The 17,105-nt window shown below is 38.2% G+C and overlaps 3 protein-coding genes across 8 annotated transcripts; all 3 read right to left on the bottom strand.

Moving 5' to 3' along the window:
- Positions 1–706: 706 nt before the first annotated feature.
- On the bottom strand, positions 707–8,000 carry zgc:195212 (DUF4554 domain-containing protein). 4 transcript variants are annotated; one of them, XM_040016629.1, is made up of 14 exons: positions 7,875–8,000; positions 7,572–7,695; positions 6,038–6,103; positions 5,837–5,958; positions 5,646–5,729; positions 5,507–5,562; positions 5,067–5,138; positions 4,784–4,979; positions 4,499–4,622; positions 2,421–2,579; positions 2,199–2,320; positions 1,792–1,902; positions 1,602–1,714; positions 708–1,487 (listed from the first exon to the last, which is right to left on the bottom strand). In XM_040016629.1, exons 1-13 carry the CDS (start codon positions 7,893–7,895, stop codon positions 1,646–1,648), a joined length of 1,326 nt encoding a protein of 441 aa, XP_039872563.1. In that variant the 5' UTR covers positions 7,896–8,000; the 3' UTR covers positions 708–1,487; positions 1,602–1,645. The 4 variants fall into 4 exon arrangements, with proteins under 4 accessions (XP_039872564.1, XP_039872563.1, XP_039872561.1 ...); XM_040016627.1 differs by having other exon boundaries at positions 709–1,487; positions 1,602–1,700; XM_040016628.1 differs by having other exon boundaries at positions 709–1,487; positions 1,602–1,700; positions 6,038–6,091.
- A 378-nt stretch (positions 8,001–8,378) lies between these two features.
- On the bottom strand, positions 8,379–11,652 carry LOC120724268 (thiosulfate:glutathione sulfurtransferase-like). 2 transcript variants are annotated; one of them, XM_040016376.1, is made up of 4 exons: positions 11,614–11,652; positions 10,203–10,331; positions 9,948–10,110; positions 8,379–9,697 (listed from the first exon to the last, which is right to left on the bottom strand). In XM_040016376.1, exons 1-4 carry the CDS (start codon positions 11,624–11,626, stop codon positions 9,643–9,645), a joined length of 360 nt encoding a protein of 119 aa, XP_039872310.1. In that variant the 5' UTR covers positions 11,627–11,652; the 3' UTR covers positions 8,379–9,642. The 2 variants fall into 2 exon arrangements, with proteins under 2 accessions (XP_039872310.1, XP_039872309.1); XM_040016375.1 differs by lacking the exon at positions 11,614–11,652 and having other exon boundaries at positions 10,203–11,000.
- On the bottom strand, positions 11,108–15,677 carry LOC120724267 (LRRN4 C-terminal-like protein). Of its 2 annotated transcripts, XM_040016374.1 has the most exons (3): positions 15,548–15,643; positions 14,308–14,356; positions 11,108–13,130 (listed from the first exon to the last, which is right to left on the bottom strand). In XM_040016374.1, exon 3 carries the CDS (start codon positions 13,126–13,128, stop codon positions 12,325–12,327), a length of 804 nt encoding a protein of 267 aa, XP_039872308.1. In that variant the 5' UTR covers positions 13,129–13,130; positions 14,308–14,356; positions 15,548–15,643; the 3' UTR covers positions 11,108–12,324. The 2 variants fall into 2 exon arrangements, with proteins under 2 accessions (XP_039872308.1, XP_039872307.1); XM_040016373.1 differs by lacking the exon at positions 14,308–14,356 and having other exon boundaries at positions 15,548–15,677.
- Positions 15,678–17,105: the final 1,428 nt, after the last annotated feature.

Here is a 17,105-nt window from a genome sequence, read left to right as displayed (position 1 = left end):
TGTGTTAATGATACTGCTTTGCTGCTGGCAGAAAGTCTCTGGAGTGGGCAGTTGTGTCCTTGCAGAAGATCAGCAGCAGCAGCCCGTCATTGATTGAAGATATGTACATCAGCAGATGCAGGAACAGGGCTACCAGTATCAAAAAGGACTCTTTAAACCCATGGACTTTTTACCCCCTCACCTTACAAAGTGCATCATCAGTGCAAAAACAACCTGTCACACTCATAAACACTGCTACACACTAACATTTTTTTGTCCATGCACACATACCCACACATTAGGAACTTGTTACGATACGCAATAACAGGTTACACAAAACAGACTCATTTTTGCAATAACACCTATTGTCTGTTTTTATATCTATTAAGACTCATTTGCACTCTAGAAACAACTGCGGTCTAAACAACTGCATACATCAGATAAGAATGCACAAAATTGCATCCTTTACCGATTTATAGCCTTACCTTAATTATATGATCATTAATGTGTTGTTTTTTCTAAATTTAGATAATATTTCAAATTGTATTACTTGTTGGGGTTGCTCATATGACTCTTCTTCTGCATAAAATGATCCCTATGAGTGCCACCTACTCCTATCAGAAATGATATAAGATAATGATAATATAGTGACCAAATTCTATAAAGAATACGAGTAAAATTCAAAACTATTAGAAATAAGACAGGAAATTAATTCAACAGATAATTTTTAATCTTGCATTTAGCACACAAAGTGGTAAAATAAACATTTGAACTCAAGTTAATTATTTTAATGCTGTTGTTTATTTCTAATAGGATGGATGCATGTTAGAGCTCTGAAACTTTACATTTTACAAATTTTAAATATTCAAACGTACTGGCGCATAGCCAAAAGATGTGAAAATCACTTTTGTTTGCCACCAGATCAAAGTGAAATTGATTGTATTGATTGCACAGTTCTTGGTGATGAATGCCAATGTTTCACGGAAGAGTATCCGAACTGGGGCTATTTCAGGGTTCAATCTTGTCAGTTTAGGGAGATATCTCAACAATAGATACTCATCAAAGATCTCATGGGCATTCTTCTGGCTATCTGTGACGAATACAAAGGTATCACTGCCTCTGATTTTACGGCTTTTTTTCCAGGTTACCATGGTGATGTAGGTAAAAAGAGAGGCTCTTTCGCCTCACATCCTAAATAGATATATGGTACAGACATTTTTCTATGGGTATAACCATTGATAAGAAAAAAACTGAGATCAATTTGGAATATTATTACAAAAATAAACCAGTGCAACCAAGCTATAACAACAACTGTACTTTTAAAATTATGGGTTAAACAGATGTTGCTTTTGGCAGCACAACTGGTGCACTTTAAATTTTTTAAACACATTCAAACCCTTCTTCTGCTGCCTCCGCAGCCTTTAACCATAACAGAACTCTTAAGATAAACACAGAGATTCTCAGATTTCTGCTGTGGTGGGCTCATCGTTTTCAGGATGTACTTCCATCTGTTAAAACAATGACATTGCATTAAATTGTGGTTCAGTGTAAGAGGTACAGTGGTAATGAGGAGCTGCTATAGGAACTGGGTGGTGCTGGCGGAAAGCAAGCGTCTCACTCACCTTAGTAGAAAAGCACTTTGCCTTGGGAACGAATTTCCATGATGTCACTCTCCACAGTGATTCACGGAGGGAGGCTGCCAACTCATGTGTGTCATGTACCTGACAAACACAAACTTAACATGTTGTCAACGCCTCTGAATACAGTATTCAGGTTCTGCTTCACACCATGAGACAAGCAGTTTTTCCACACCTTCATGCGGTTCAGACAGGCATTTCTGAAGTCCATGCTACTGCTGCTGCTCACGATACTCATGGACGAACCGAGAATCACCTCAGCAGCTGCATGCAGCTTCTCTTGTTGCTTAAGGATACACACAAACATACACAATTACTTTTTTTTCTGGTGTCAATAACTGTTAGAAATGAATGTAAAACAACCATCAAAATCTACCAGAGTATAGGGTAATGCTTAATTGCATAACCAATTCAATCCATAGTTAGTGAAAAGAGAGAAAAGCTGTCAATGATCAAAACTGTTGCTGATTCATTTTCTGATAATGGACTGCAATAGTTATCATTACAGGACTAAAAACTCTTAAGTAAAAGAAGTAGGACACTTAGTGTGTTTGTGCATGTGCGTGTATGTCTTTGTCATGCCTTTTTTCTGTGATTTTGTGATTTCAGTGTGTTCCTCAGCTCAGTCTGCACGGCTGCTACGAGGGCCTGCCTGTTGTTGTTCAGAATGTCCTCCAGGTGGAGCTCTATCAACATCTCGGTGGCTGAATGATCAACAATTTGCATGTTTGGATTGGAAAACTGAAAGGCAGGCTGTCTACAGTGTAGGGTTTTGTGACTGTACATGCCGCTGCGGTTCCTCACCCATAAGATCAGTGAGCTGGGAGGTGAAGGGGTCACTATGCTGTAAGAAGAAGAAAAGCAGGAGACTCTGCTGCACTGTGGGAAGACTTGATTCCTGCTCTGGATCATCCCAGCTGTCTTTCTCTACTGTGTACACAGTACCGCCGCTATACACAAGATCTGCAGGGGATGTTGAAACATTTATGCCAAAGTAAAGAAAATAATAAGATGGATACAGTGGGAGTGACTTGAGATAAGAATTTTAAGAAGAAAACAGTGTTCGCATGAAGCCACACATGGGTTACAACCAGCATAACATGTATCTAGCATGCTGGCAATTAAAGACACACCTCTGGGTTGGGCAGATAATTGTAAGGGCATTTATTTATTTATTGCAGCCTTTTATGTCAGCATTAAAAAAATAGCGTGTCAAACGTGTTTCTTTTTATCCCAAATCAAACTTCTTAAATAAGATAAATGTTGATGGAAGATGGAAATAGTCAGAGACAGTGTGAAGCAGAATAGATTACGGGGCGTTTTCAGGTTTAATTGTGTAAATGTGAATGGATAGACTACTGCTGATTAATACAGACTGTCGGTTTTGTTTGTAGTTATGATTTATTGCATACACAGGGGGAGACACTTATTGTGAAAGAGCAGTTTCTGATAAAAGGGCTGCATTTTGACTGTTATCACCACATGAGTGCGTTTAATCACACTGCTCCAGTCTGCCTTGTGTGCAAAACAGCGACTGTTAAGTCTTTTTAAAATGTAGCTTCCAGACTAATGTGTTTCTTTTTGATAGCTCTCTTTAGGGTAAGGTTTTAAATACCTGCTACTACTGCTTAAAATAAAATCTAAATGACTAAATGGTTAATAAAGACTTAAATTAGGCTCATTTTACTGGACTGCTGTCTGGACACAAGAAGACAGTTTGGTCTTTTTTAGAGAAGAGCGTCCTGCTTGTTAGGTACTCATTGACAGGAGAAACCATATAATATTTATAAGACTATTACTCTGCGAGTCAAATGATCTTATCTGTTCAAATATGCCATATAGAACTAACTTGCAAAATACATTTTGGGAAACTATAATGCTGCTGCCTGTATGTCCATCAGTTTGGTCCAAATTTAAACCCGAAAAACTTGATGGATTGCTCTAAAAGCTTTTTGTAACTCTGATGGGACAGACTTTTCCTTGCACGGCACTGGCGGTCTTGTGGATGTGTCTTGTCAACTGCTGAATATTTTGCAACAAAACAGGTCCTGATAGATTTGCAGCAACTCTGGTTGTCCTGTCTTTTTATCTGGCACTGCCATCAAGTCAAACATTCAGTCTGCACGTTGCACACAGTTCACATTCCACATGCTTTTTGCACTGTCACTGTGACAATATCAATGAAACAAAAATGAAACACTGCTCATCCCAAAAGCTATTAGCATGAAAAATTATGTAAATCCTTCTGAAAAAAACAAAACAAACTTTTAAGTATATTACTTTAAGAAAAGCACAGTAATTCATGGGTAAGACAGACAGTTAGGTCAAACCCTTTATCCACAACTGGAATCGCTGCTATGAGAATATTTTGCAGCGTGACTGAAGCACTAAATCTTGTATTGGAAATAAATGTCAAGTGCAAATTAGTTGCAGATGAACCTCATTCTCATGAGGCAGGTTTTTAGTGTGCAGGGACAACCACTGTGTTGTGACAGAAAGTAAATTCTGTAGTCCATTTTCTTTTAGTGCTTAATGCTTTTGTTTATGTTATATGTTCTGTGTCCATTGTTCTGTTTGGTTTTGCCTTTCCCATTCAAGTGTTGGGCTTATGAGATCCATAAAAGTCTTAATTAGCAGCCTCAGGCTTGGGCTCATTCTCTCATAAACCCACGCAGGTGGTTGAAATTAGTTGAAAGGTAACAAATCCAAGTTCTAATTGTTTCAATGTCGTAATGTCCTGTAAGGACAGGATTAACTGTTCCGGACTTTGGACCTACATCAGGTTCGTTTTACACTCTTTGTATTGGGAAATCAAACCTCTCAGCAAAAAGAATTAAAATACACCCTGAACATCAGAACATGCTGTTCCCAGCAGTGATTACCTTTGAAAGAAGAGCAGTAAACTCTATATAGTCCCAGCTCTTGACAGTCCAGAACAGCAGGAAGTTTTTGAAAGAAGCCAGAGGGCCCAGTGACAGGAATGTTACTGGGGTTGTATACCAACACATGGAAACATGTCAAGGAAGACTAATCCAAATCAGATGCCCAAATACCCCTGAAATGAGTCAGGCCCTAGTCTGAATTTCCCCTTGTATTCAATTCCTTTGCCTACCATGACAGGAAATGAGACTGTGGTACAGATGTATGATAAAACATGAAAAGGATATTTGTATGTGAGTAAGTTCTGTTGCCACATTGGGGTATGGCAGCAGACAGGGGGTCAGGAGTGTAACCACCTGAACACTCAGATCCCCAAAGAGGCCCTGCTCCATGGTTTGTGGTGGGATGCTGAGTGGCAACCTGCCTCCTATAGCAGGGTGTCCTCTCACACACCAGCACCCTTTCTTCACACAGCACGGAGGCCTTTAAATTCAAGGGGAGAAGAGAAAATCAGACGGATCAATAGAAGGCACTTATTCCGGTCAAACCTTTAAAAGCGGCATTACTGACGGTACAGAACAGGTGACGTCCAGGGTCAGTAACAGTTGGTCCGCCAGTGCAACTCTTCTCTTGACCTTGACACTGCAAGAACGCAAGATGACTATGTCAGCAGTTCATAAAACAGAGACGGATGTTTCCATTCCTTTTTAATTTACAATCCAGACTCCACTCAAGAGGGTTTAGCACAGTCAGCCTTTTGTCTTGTTTTTATGTTTTTACTCCAAGACAAACCACTCGAGGCAGTTACAATGATCTACGGCAATACTCTTTTGCTTCAACTTTTTTATATTGCAGTTACTTTTTAAACTTATTCAAAAATAAATAGCTAAATTCTGTTTATGAAGTGAGATCCTTAATGAACCAAAAGCAAAGTCATTAATTGTGAGATGTTCTAACAAGAGGGAGGCTTTCAAAAACAGAAGCTATGATATACATCGATGCACTCGTACCTAAATTCCCGCAGCGAGGCCTCCTGGTTGATTTTGAGTTTGAGGTGGATTTGTATCTATGAAAAATAAGAAAGATGTAAACTTTTTTTGCTTGAAGCTTAACATGTGGCTCGAGACGGGGAAACAGATCTGTTCATACCCCGGCATTAGCCAAAGTAAATGTGCGCAGGAATGCCTCTAGATGGGCTTGCCACTCTGAAGTGCAGTGTCTTGTGTCTTTTACCTGTACATTGCAAGATATTTAAAAAAAACATGTGACTCACACTACTTGTGTTACGACTGAAAAACAAGAAAAATGCATTTCAGAATTCATCTGGGTTGTTTTTCTACCTGAAAAGATAGAAGCAATCTGAGGGAACCATACAGATCTGTGAAGGCACTCAGCTCCTCAGGGTCAGGCTCATTACATGGCCACACACAGGGACACATGCTCTCTTTCAAACGGGCAAGGGCTGATGTAGCAAGAAAAGAGACGATGTAATGCACAGAGGTTCCAGTTATGTGTATATGTCTATATTTGTGTGTACATACCAGGTTGGAGGGCTTCCATTTGAATCCCTGCACACCAGGGGCCAGCTGCTGCAACTGTGCAATTAACTGGATCAATATAACAAAACATTAGCCTTTGTTTCAAGAGCTGCTGGGACAACTAGCTTCCTGTTAGTTATCTTTATACTGCAGTAAATTTAGATGGAGGCACTAACAGTAATTGTTCAGTAATAAATTATTGGTAACCAATTTAACATTTATGATATAATTTATAGCTTTAATTGATACAATAAAAATCCATTGAAGTTTTATTTTAAGTTAGTTTCCACTTATCTACTGCTTTAAGTCTTTGTAGCATAGACTCCACGATGCGGTGGAATCATTTTTCATAGCTTTTGGTCCATATTGACGTCACAAAGCAGGATCTCCAGCAACACTTGAGGGAAGATGAACAACTTTAATAATTGACCAACGCGTTTCGGCTTGTGGCCTTCATCAGGGTCATCTGGTCCATATTGACGTGACAGTGTCCCATAATTGCTGCAGGATCGGCACATCCACAGTGCAAATTTGCTGTTCCGCCACATCCCGAAGATGCTTTAGTGCACTGAGACCTGGTGACTGTTGATGTCATTTGAGTACAGTGCCATGTTCAAGAAACCAGTCTGAGATAAACTGAGCTTTGTGACATGGATTGTTATCTAGGTGGAAGCGTTAGAATAGAATCACATGAATGGGTACAATGTGGTCACAAAAACATGGTCAGTGACACACTCAGGCAGGCTGTGGTGTTTAAATGATGCTCAATAGGCAATAAGGATCCCAAAGCGTGCCAAGAAAATATCCGCCCACAAAAAATGAACCACCAGCAGCCTGAACTGATGATACAAGACCGGATGGATTCATGCTTTCATGTTGTTTACGGTACACTAAATTGTGACCATAACACCCAAGTATTGCAGGATAAACTGTGACTCATCAGACCAGGCATCTTTTCCAATCTTCTACTTCTAATTTTAGTAAGCCTGTGTGATTTGTAGCCTCAATTTCTTGTTCTTAGCTGGTACCCTGTGTGGTCTACTGTGGCTGTAACCCATCTGCTTCAAGGTTGGGCAAGACAACTGCCACTCACCTCATATTTTCCTTTTTTTGGACCGTTTTCAGTAAACCATAGAGATGACTGTGTGGGAAAATACCAGCAGTGCAGCAGAAATACTCAGATCCGCCCCTCCGGCATCAACAATCATACCAACTCATTCTTTATCCTGAGGCTCATCTTGAACTTCAGCATAGTCATCTTGACCATGTTTACTTACCTAAATAAATTCAACTGCTGCTATTTGATTGCCATCAGACATTTGCATCAATAAGAAGTTGAATTAAGTGTCCCTGATAAAATGACCTGTAGATATTAAAACACTGCATTTTTCTAATACATGGTGTGTAAATATAAAAAACAACCCCTTTTATCCAAGGACATTGTCATTTTAATATTTGATCAAACCCTACCTTAATCCTCATTTGTCTCCCTGTTATGCCTCTTTTATTTGGTGCAGTCTCAGCTGCTTTGACTCACCAGTGCAGTTCAGCTTTTGTGTAGAAACTTCGGTGTCAGTCCACAAAAGCAACAAAAGCCCTCCTCCTGTCCTTAAGCCCAGCTTTTGCCTTTGCTTTCCCATTAGCATGATCAAACGCAGCACCTGGAGAGGCCATTTGAAAAAACAAACTCCTAGCTTAGCATGCTAACGCTACTTGCTAGTTAGCGTTAGCTAGTAATTTGCTAATTTGCTAGTAATTTTCATCTTTATTAATCTCTAAACCTTTTTATCCATTTTCTTTTCTACCATGAATCAGGAATAGCTATAACTTAAACAATTACCTGTTGCATTTCTTTCAGCATTTTCAGTTGTTGTCTTTGTGCTAAATCAGCAACCTAACCTAATTTAATATGGGGTCAGAACTTTGCTCCCGTAATTAGGCTGTTGACTCATACCAATCCAGGAAAGCATCTGTATGTAATTTGAAAATTATTTATTATTTATTAGTTGTTTAAAATATTTGACATCATCATCATATTCATTGTAATAATAATAATAATAATAATAATAATAATATTTTTTACCCAGTTTTGAACATGGTTTTTATTGGTATGTATTGTATTGCTAACTGTTTTTTAACTTACTATTTAGCTTTAATGAATTTAATTTAGTTTAATTAATTTATATCTAAGCATATAATAGGCAGTAGTTTAAAAAGTATGTTTTTGAACATTTACATTTGATCGTAAAAATGTCTATATATTTAGGCATATTAGATCATAAGAAAGTAATTTTTTTTTTTCATAAAAAACTGTTCATATACAGTGACAAGTACTCGCCTCCTTTGTAATTTCTCCGTTTTTCCCCCTACATTTGCTACACTTAACTGTTTCAGATCATCAATCAAATACTAGTAATAAAAAAAGATAACCTGAGTAATACACCACACTGTTTAAATGATTATTTCATATATGATAAAAGCTATCCAAATCCATCTGGCTCTGTGCGGAAAAAGATAAGTGCAGTATAAATCTGTTCAGCGGTTGTTCTGTCCTTGGCAGCAAGAAAAATTAAGTAACTGGAAATGAGTCTTTCACATCACCGGGGAGGAGTTTTTGGCTACTCTTCTTTGCAGAATTATTTTACCCCAGTCAAATTGGAGGGTTTGTTTTATGTTCTTTTTTATGCAATCCTGCGTTTGTTAGTTTTAGGTCAGATGTAATGGGACTCAAACCCTTCAAAAAGTTAAACTTTTGTCTTATCAGTCAACAGATTATTTTCCCCAATGTTTTGCAGTTCTTTAGATATTGTTCTGGGTTCTTTTGTGACCTCCTCCATGAGTCATCGATGCACTCTTCAAGTCATTTTGGTAGGCTGGGTTCACGAGCGTGGTTCACTAGAGTCTTAAAGCCTTAGACTGACTAATCGATGTGGGTGACCTTGTTTATCATCTGTGGCTGTGGCTAACCACAGTTAATTTCATGATTTAACAAGGAGCTGTCAATGACTTCTTCACACGGGGCCTTCTTGGTTTGGATATTTTTTCCCATAATAATTGAAATCTTTTAAAAGCTGTATTGTGTATTTAGTTCTAGTTTTAGTGTTATCTTTGCCTGATGTTAAAATGTTCTTGCAGATCTGAAACATTTAAGTATGACAAAGAGGCATAAAACTAAAAAATCAGCAAGGCGGCAAAAATCTTTCAAGGCGCTTTTCTCTGATAATGTTAGCAAAAGCTCTTAATTTTATGATGATAAATAATTATTAATGATGCAATAAAAGTCACTCTACCACTGGTATTTTGTACTGTACAGCTGTAATTTTGTGGTGTTTATCAGGCTCATTGCGTGCACCTCTGTTTGCAAAGACATCATTAAGCATGTATTTATCATATCTTTTGAGATCTTGCAATATTTTTCATCCTTAAAGAATATCAAACACAACACAATTCTTTCCAAGTAAATGTAATAATTTAATTTCTTTGTAATTATTCATAAATATAAAATTCAATATTGCACAGTGTGAAAAAAAATCACCAGAAGATTAAAACATCTAAATTTCACAGTTGCTGATTGGATGAAGACATATGAAACTCTCCTTTAGCGTGAATCACTTTCCTTCTTTCTTAGACCACTCGCTGTATCCACCAGTATAATTGCATGCGCTGAAATAGAGAACAGAGATGAAAGATGTCAGAATATAAAAGCTGTTATTATTACATCATAAACATGCAGTAGAAAGCTGCACATTTTTAACAACAACAACAACAACAACAACAACAAAAACCAAAGATGGCTCTCTACAGTCTTAAGGACTTATTGCCTTTGTGTTAATGAAGAATACTTGGAGTTTTTTTAATGGGCCTTGTCCATGTATGTGTGTGTATTGTGTATTATAAGCAATAACTTATTTACGTCACATATCCCAGCTGTTGGACTTTGCCGATGGCCAGTCCTGATCGCCTGCCCGTCTGGCAGGAAAACACCAGCTCTGGTGCATCCAGCTGTGGCTTCTTTATGCCATACTTGGCCTTGAATTCCTCTGGATTCATTGCAAAAGCAGTCTCCACTGTATCAACTGAAGGAATCAAAGAAGAGACGAAGGTATAAAACATGAATATGCAAATGAAAACTTAGAGAAAACGTACAGAACTTGAAAAACAATCTCACGTGGGATATTGGTGCATCCTGGAATATGTCCTTTTGCTACCTCCTCTTCACTGCGGACATCAATCAGAATGAGATTTGGGCTCTTTCCCACAAGAGCCTTCAGTTCCTCATATGAAATATCCTTGGTACCTTGAACACGGCAGAAAAAACGTTTCATCAAATTAAGTAAAACTACACCACTTTCTTTTTTAGATACAGGTTTTAAGTGACAAATCATCCTGACACAAGAATGCATTATTGATGAGGAAGGAAACTAATTACTGTTCACATGAAAGGTTAGATGAAATATGACACCTGCTTTACTTGTACAAAGGTACATGCAAACACGCTGATAAGGAAGGATGTACTAATGCAAACCGCACTGATATCAGTGGCTACATGTCATTTGGCATGTGTAATGTAGTGATCCAGAGAGTATCTTTGCTTCATTGTTAGTGCCGCAACAATCTAGCAATAATATTCAAATACATGTACATGACCCAGCCACTTTGTTAGGTACACCTGCTCAGCTGTTCATCATCTCAAAAATTTAATTAACCTGTCACACGGCATACAAGGCTCACCAAAAATTAAACAATAGAAGAGTCATTTCAGCATGGTCCAAATTCTCTAAAGCTTATTTATAGCAGCTACTGGAATCGATACCAAGAAGAACTGAGAAAGTTCTGAAGCTAAAAGGGGGTCTTACTATCAAGGTGTACTTATTAAAGTGGCTGATGTAAATCGTCCTAGTTATTTAAACACAGTAAGGTAAACAGAGTGTTGAGTTCAGCTATTAAAATAATTCGTTTCTCAATTTGGCTTTTAGTTTAAGTAGAAGATGGCCTGAAAAAGAACCTGACATTTAGCTCCCCTTTCATGCTATATTCCTTACAAGATAATTTCACTCGCATGTTGACTTGTTCTTATCATATAGTGTGATGAATATGAGCCTGTAAAATAGGAGAAAAGGGACACTGTCCTGACTGCCTGTGAAAATATGCAGATAATTATCAGCGGTTATTAAACCTGATTGTTTTTTCTTACTCGAATAACCGAGTAAGAAAAAACAATCAAGTCCTTAGGGAGACTTAAAAGCTTCCAGTTTGAGCTATTTATTGTTTGCTGAGTCATTCTTATCCTACAAAGTGAGGTTTCTTCATGTAAATATTTAGTAGTAGGAGAAATAAATGTGGGAAAATGAAACAGTTCAACAGAAGGATCCCAAAACAAGTTTAAGTTTACAAAAATATATAATTCAGATTTTTATGAAAGCACTCTATTACTTCTTCTTAAGCTACTGTAGTTTCGAATTGTTATTTTACAAATTGCTTACCCATTAAATTAGACGTGCTTCAATTCAGACAGCAATAAATATTTTATAGCTTGTTAACCTGGTTAACAAAGTTGCAGAGTGGGCTTAAAGACTCACCTGTGTTCGCCATCCTCTTTGTTGGGTGAAGTTGAAAATATGAATGGCATTAGCAATTATATATAATGGAATAATAATGCACCTTCTGCATGCATTTGTTTGGTGGCACCTCATTGGCTCACCTACTGGTAAAAGGTGGATCTTAGCCCTCGAGACTTCACTGCTTAGCCAATCAAATCAAAGTCTTACTCATTTGTTTTCCAAGTAAAAGCTAGAGGAGGTGTTTAGTGACTGTGCAAAAGCCTGTTTTACAGTGTATAGTTAGTGGCTTAAATATTTTTTACAAATGTTTTGTGCAAGTAAAATTATGAGTGTGACATGCCTAAAGGATCAAAAGTAAACCAGTCTCAGCTCTTATAGTGCAGACACAATCGCATTATTAGAATGAAGTGAACCCAACCTTTAAGTGGAAACTAAAAAAAAGAGGTTAACATATAGAGTTCTCATTTAAATGATTTTATTTTTTAAAAAGCACTCAGCAGTGTCTATCTAAAAAAATAACATTTACTTTACATTCTGTCTTTGATAGATTAAAAAAATATCACAGATCTACAGAGGTTAATTCGCCAGCAAATAAAACTGTGGTGGCTGCAAAGTAGCATAATAAATGATTTGTTAACATTATTCCTCAACTTTACAGTCATATTCACTCATATTTACACATTCCTTGAAGAAGGAGTTTAAATAATGTTTAAATTCTACAGTCACTGATTACACCACTACAGAACTGCATTTGTCCAGATCACAGTGTTCCACGTGTACTTTAGTAAGTCCATCAGTAGAGTCTCTCTTTCCCTTTCGAAACTTCTTATACTTCCCACAGATCAGAGCTGCTATTACAATCAGTAAAAGGAGAGCGACTCCTCCTCCTATAATCCAGGCCATCAGTGTGTGGTCAGAAGATTCATGCAATTCATACCGCTTACATGAAAACTCTGAAGGATCGCTGCTTCCTGCGTTGTTCACTGCCAACACACACACTTTAGTTCCCATTTCCAAAGATCTGACCAAACCCCGCCGTGACGCATCCCCAAACTTTGGGACTTCACTGTCCCTTCCCTCGATGACTATTCTGTACTCAGATACCACTGAAGATGGAGCACACCACTGCACCTGTATTTTCCCTCTGTCACTCCCCTCACTGACTGGAACCAGCGCTTGGATACGTGGTGAGTGAGGACGCACATTAGCTCCACTCATCCCAGGGCAGAGGCACCCAGTTTGCTCTGAAAGTGTAACACAGGGAACCTGGTTCTCCGAGCAGGGGTCGTACTCGCAGAGCTGGTTTTTCTGGTGTATCTTTGGGACGTTCACCACCCTAGTAGGAGCTGTGGTGGTGTCGTATTCAATATGGTCATAATCATCCTGGCCGTCTGAGCCCATGTCAGGCACGCGTATGATCTGTGGATGGGTGATGGGTGGGGAAGCAGACGCAGCATTGGTGAAGAAATGGGAATGCATGGGAGGCAAGACAAAAAAGAGAAGTGCCACCAGGTTCCTGCAAAGTGAGGTCATCTCTGTGAAAAGAAATGACAAGAATAAATATGGTCACTGGTCACTTTACAACCATAAATAGACTGATTGATGCAACCTAACCACAGCTTGTTCATTAACCTACTTCTGTATATTAAAAGTATTCCTATGTAATTTCCTTTAGTTATGATGAAGTAAATTACACAAGAAACGCACTGAAGCAACAGTCACTGTAGCAAAAAAAAAGGAACTAGTTACCAGTGATGGGAATAATGGTGTTACAAGTAACGGCATTGCATTTTGAGTGGCACAAATAATTTGTGTGGCATCTTATTTAGTGCAGAACACCTGATTGTTATGTAAATAGTTTGAAATGGTTATTAAAAAAAAAAAAAACAAGGTAAAAGGTAAATGCAAATAACTGGTGTTTGCAAACGTTGTGCATAGGATTTTAAAATTGACAATTTATATTTGCATTTAAAGTTATGAAATATGATTCAATAAACATGTTTGTGGTTGTTACAGTAAAAAATACAACTTTTTCTACTCCGATTGTATGTTTTTTTTGTCTGACTTTAGATCAATTGTGTTAAAACAGTTTATCAAAATAAAAAAAATCCTGCAAATTCAGACACATGAGGTTGTGCTGAAAAGAATGATACCAAACAAGGCAAAGTAAATCGTTTTTAAAGGTGAAAAAAAAAAGGCTAATTATACCCTGGACCCCAGAGGGTTAAACTTTTAAAGTAATGCAATAGTTACTTTTCCTAGTAATTGATTACTTTTAGAATCTTGAAACTCAGTTACTAACTCAGTTACTTTTTTGAAGAAGTAACTAGTAACTATAATGAATTACTTTTTCAAAGTAACTTAACCCAACACTGCTAGTTACTGAATTTGGTTGAAATTTCTAATCAATAGTTCTGCAGTGGTGAAATAGTGAAACTTTAAGATTTGTTCTCCATTTTGGCACCTTAACACATACTGTTAAGATGAACAGTAACTGTTAACATCTTAACTGTTAAAACAACTCCACGCTGTTTGATACAAAGACACATTTTTCTTTCAGTTCTCCACTGCTCTTCGGTGTAATACTTTGTTGTTCAGATATAATCAGTCCCTCTCTTTTCAGAGAGCCATCAGGTGTGGAGAAAAGTAATGGAGGGAACATAAAAAAATAATTATTAATATTATTTTTTAGCTTTGAGACACTTAAGTTACCTTAGCAGTATGCTTGGTATTACTATCCCGTTGCAGGATGACTTGCGGTCTAGATAACAGGATAACAGATAGGTTTCTATGCACGTCAGAATTCATTGTGCAACTGCCCTCAGCAGTCATATCGTCAGAGGAGATAAGCTTGCTAGCACCTGTGGTAGCCATAACTTCCTCACCACCATTTTTAAAAAAACAAGCTTTGGATCTTGGGCAGTTCTTCTTTGCCTCCACACTTTGATCTCGCTCTTACTCTGATACAGCTTAATCTTGTTCTCGTCTGTCCATGACGCCTTATTTTTCAGAATTCTGCAGGCTCGTTTAAGTACTTTTTAAATGTAAACTGTAGTCTGGCCATCCTGTTTTTGTGGCCATCTAGTGGTTTGCATCTTGCTTCTGTATTCTGTTCATGAAGACTTCGAAGTCGCTGACAAACACAAACACATACCTGCCCCCAAAGACTGTTTCTGATCTGTTTCTTTACCATAGTGAGGGTTCTTTTGTCCTCAGCAGTGGTCTTCGTTGGGTTAATCGTCCCTTTGTGATTACAGAGCTGATGTCTTTAACTGTTTTATTCTTCTCATAATACCTTTAGCTTTTTCCTGTTGTTGAACAATGGCAACTACAGACTCTGTAGAAGCAAGTATAACTAACGTATCCCTACGCTAATGGACCAATGTCCGACTTTGATAAGATAAGTGGAAGAGAATGGCTGGCTGGCTGGCTGGATGGATGGATGGATAAATGGATGGATGGAAAGAGTGGCACTGGCAAGCAGAGAAAAATGCATCCTTGTCCCAAACATTATGGAGGGTAATATATAAAAGAAGAGAAAGATAAAAGAGTTTTTTTAAGTCTGGTAATACATAAAATAAAATTCTTTGGCTGGATTCGAGGCACCAGGATGCTGTTTGCCTTGGTTTACAGCTCATAAATGCTCTTGTGTACACTCAAACATCTGCAGTGTCCTGTCCTGTAAACACGGATAGATAAATAAATACTGAGTGCGGGAAGACAAGTACAACTACCCCATCAGCACTACCATTGTTACCTGGCAGAAAGCCAGGGGAGTTTTGTGGGAACCCAAAATGTAGAAAAAGCCGGCTGGCTTTCATTCTGGTCAGTTTACAAAATTATTCATAACAGTCAGAAAACATTTTTCATGCTGTTAAACGATAATACTTATGACTAAACCTCTAAAAATAAAACACGGAGCAAAGAAAATACTGAAATGGGTCTACAGTACCTGCTTAATGCTGATGGATGTGTCAAGTCTCAAGTCTGAAGTTCTTTGTTTCCACTCTGGCTGCTCTCACCGTGTGCTCCCGACTGTTCTCAGTCTTAAGCCGTTTCTCTCAGACTCTCTCCTCCTCCTCATCTACACCCCCTCATCATTCTCTCCCTTCTGGGCCTCCCCCCACCTCCTCTTTTTACTCTTTTTTCACTTCTTCCCATTTGTTTTTCTTCCAACTGACCAGCAGTGCTCTTTTATTTTGTTAATCCGTGTCTGGAATTTGTGTTTGAATGTGCGTTAGGAGGGAGAGGGGGAGAGTCGCCATGTGTCTGTGTGCTGCTCAGCATATTAATTTGCTAAGTAACAGCGGGAGACAGGCTTGTGCTTGTTGCTCGGAGTGTTTTTCACAATCTGTAGGTGTAGCTGTCTGTTTTTCCATGTTATATGCAGGTGTTATTATGGAAGGGGACAGCACATAAGGTCACCTAACTACGTGTTTATTTGTGCTTCTCAGAGTCAGGAGGGGGGTGAGGAATGCTTGGGTGTATTTATTAAAGTTGTCCTGCATCTCTTGTAACCCCTCATTGTGAGACATTGGAGAGGAACGATGGAGGTTTGTTTTGTTTTTACCCTTTTATGGGATAAAGCTGGCAGAGTACACATTTTTTCTTTCTCGTTCCAAATGCCACTGTGGCACAGAATAGAGGAAAAGTACCAGCGCAGGAGCCTCCTTTTATCGTTAAAGATTCACTCAACTCATATCACTGACATCTCTGGATCCTTCATTTCAGAAACAATTCCTAAGATCTTTGGCCGTTTTTAGTCAGTAGAGTCACGCTGAGTGTTTTATACAACATTACAGTTCTTTGTTTGGGAGGATGATGATTGGTTTCTTTGTGTGTAAAACAAAAAGTATACAGTGTGTTTAAAAAGTCATAACTGCCTTTGAATTTTCTTAGAATGATTATTTCGTTTAAATATGAGAAGATTTGAAGGCAAATCTGTTAAGGTTTTAGTGAGTATGAGTTTACATATGAGGGCAAAACGATTGAAGAAAGCTATAAATCTGTCCAGATAAAAATACAATAGAAAAGAACCCAAACATGCAGTCATTCAAAGTGGAACAACATAGTTACTGGGCCAGGTTGCTTATAACTTTAACTCTCAAAAAGAAGAAGCTGAAGTTGGAGCTTTAAGAATACACAAAATAACATAATATGAATCCACACTGGGAAAAGGTATGCTGTGCACAAAAACTTAGATTTAGACCCGCATAGCTCTAAAGGGTTGAAAGTGAGGTGTAGCCTTTCATCTTTCATAACATCTACAGTCTTTCTCCTAATTACCTTTAAAAATTCTTCACTATCACATTTAAGACCTTGACTCTCTATGTGCTTGTTAAAAAGGAGTCTAGCTGAGTCATCAGTTAGGAAATTCTGTAACACATTTTCAGAGAAGAGCAGAGGCGCTTCACGAGTGGTTGTGCCTGCTGTGGGAAATGAAACAGTCTTGCGCGTCTTGGTTTTATTATCATGCAGAAGAAATATTGAATCCAAATGTTCTTTTCTCC

Source organism: Simochromis diagramma, unplaced genomic scaffold (genome assembly GCF_900408965.1).
Source record: "Simochromis diagramma unplaced genomic scaffold, fSimDia1.1 OVJJ01000685.1, whole genome shotgun sequence".
Classification (NCBI taxonomy): domain Eukaryota; kingdom Metazoa; phylum Chordata; class Actinopteri; order Cichliformes; family Cichlidae; genus Simochromis; species Simochromis diagramma.
The sequence above is the reverse complement of the archived record's forward strand: the minus strand, read 5'-3'. Positions and strand labels throughout refer to the sequence as shown.

Bases quoted from the DNA above. Each gene is read 5' to 3' on its own strand.
- LOC120724267 (XM_040016373.1), bottom strand. From the start codon at position 13,128: ATGACCTCACTTTGCAGGAACCTGGTGGCACTTCTCTTTTTTGTCTTG.
- zgc:195212 (XM_040016627.1), bottom strand. From the start codon at position 7,895: ATGCTGAAAGAAATGCAACAG. The intron at 5,730-5,836 runs GTAGAAAAACAA...TGCAATGTACAG, and splicing joins GATTGCTTCTATCTTTTCAG to GTAAAAGACACAAGACACTG. The intron at 1,903-2,198 runs GCATGACAAAGA...TGTATCCTTAAG, and splicing joins CACAAAATCACAGAAAAAAG to CAACAAGAGAAGCTGCATGC.
- LOC120724268 (XM_040016375.1), bottom strand. From the start codon at position 10,437: ATGCATTCTTGTGTCAGGATGATTTGTCACTTAAAACCTGTATCTAAA. The intron at 10,111-10,202 runs GTGAGATTGTTT...TGATTCCTTCAG, and splicing joins AGGATGCACCAATATCCCAC to TTGATACAGTGGAGACTGCT. The intron at 9,698-9,947 runs GTAAATAAGTTA...TCTCTATTTCAG, and splicing joins CAACAGCTGGGATATGTGAC to CGCATGCAATTATACTGGTG.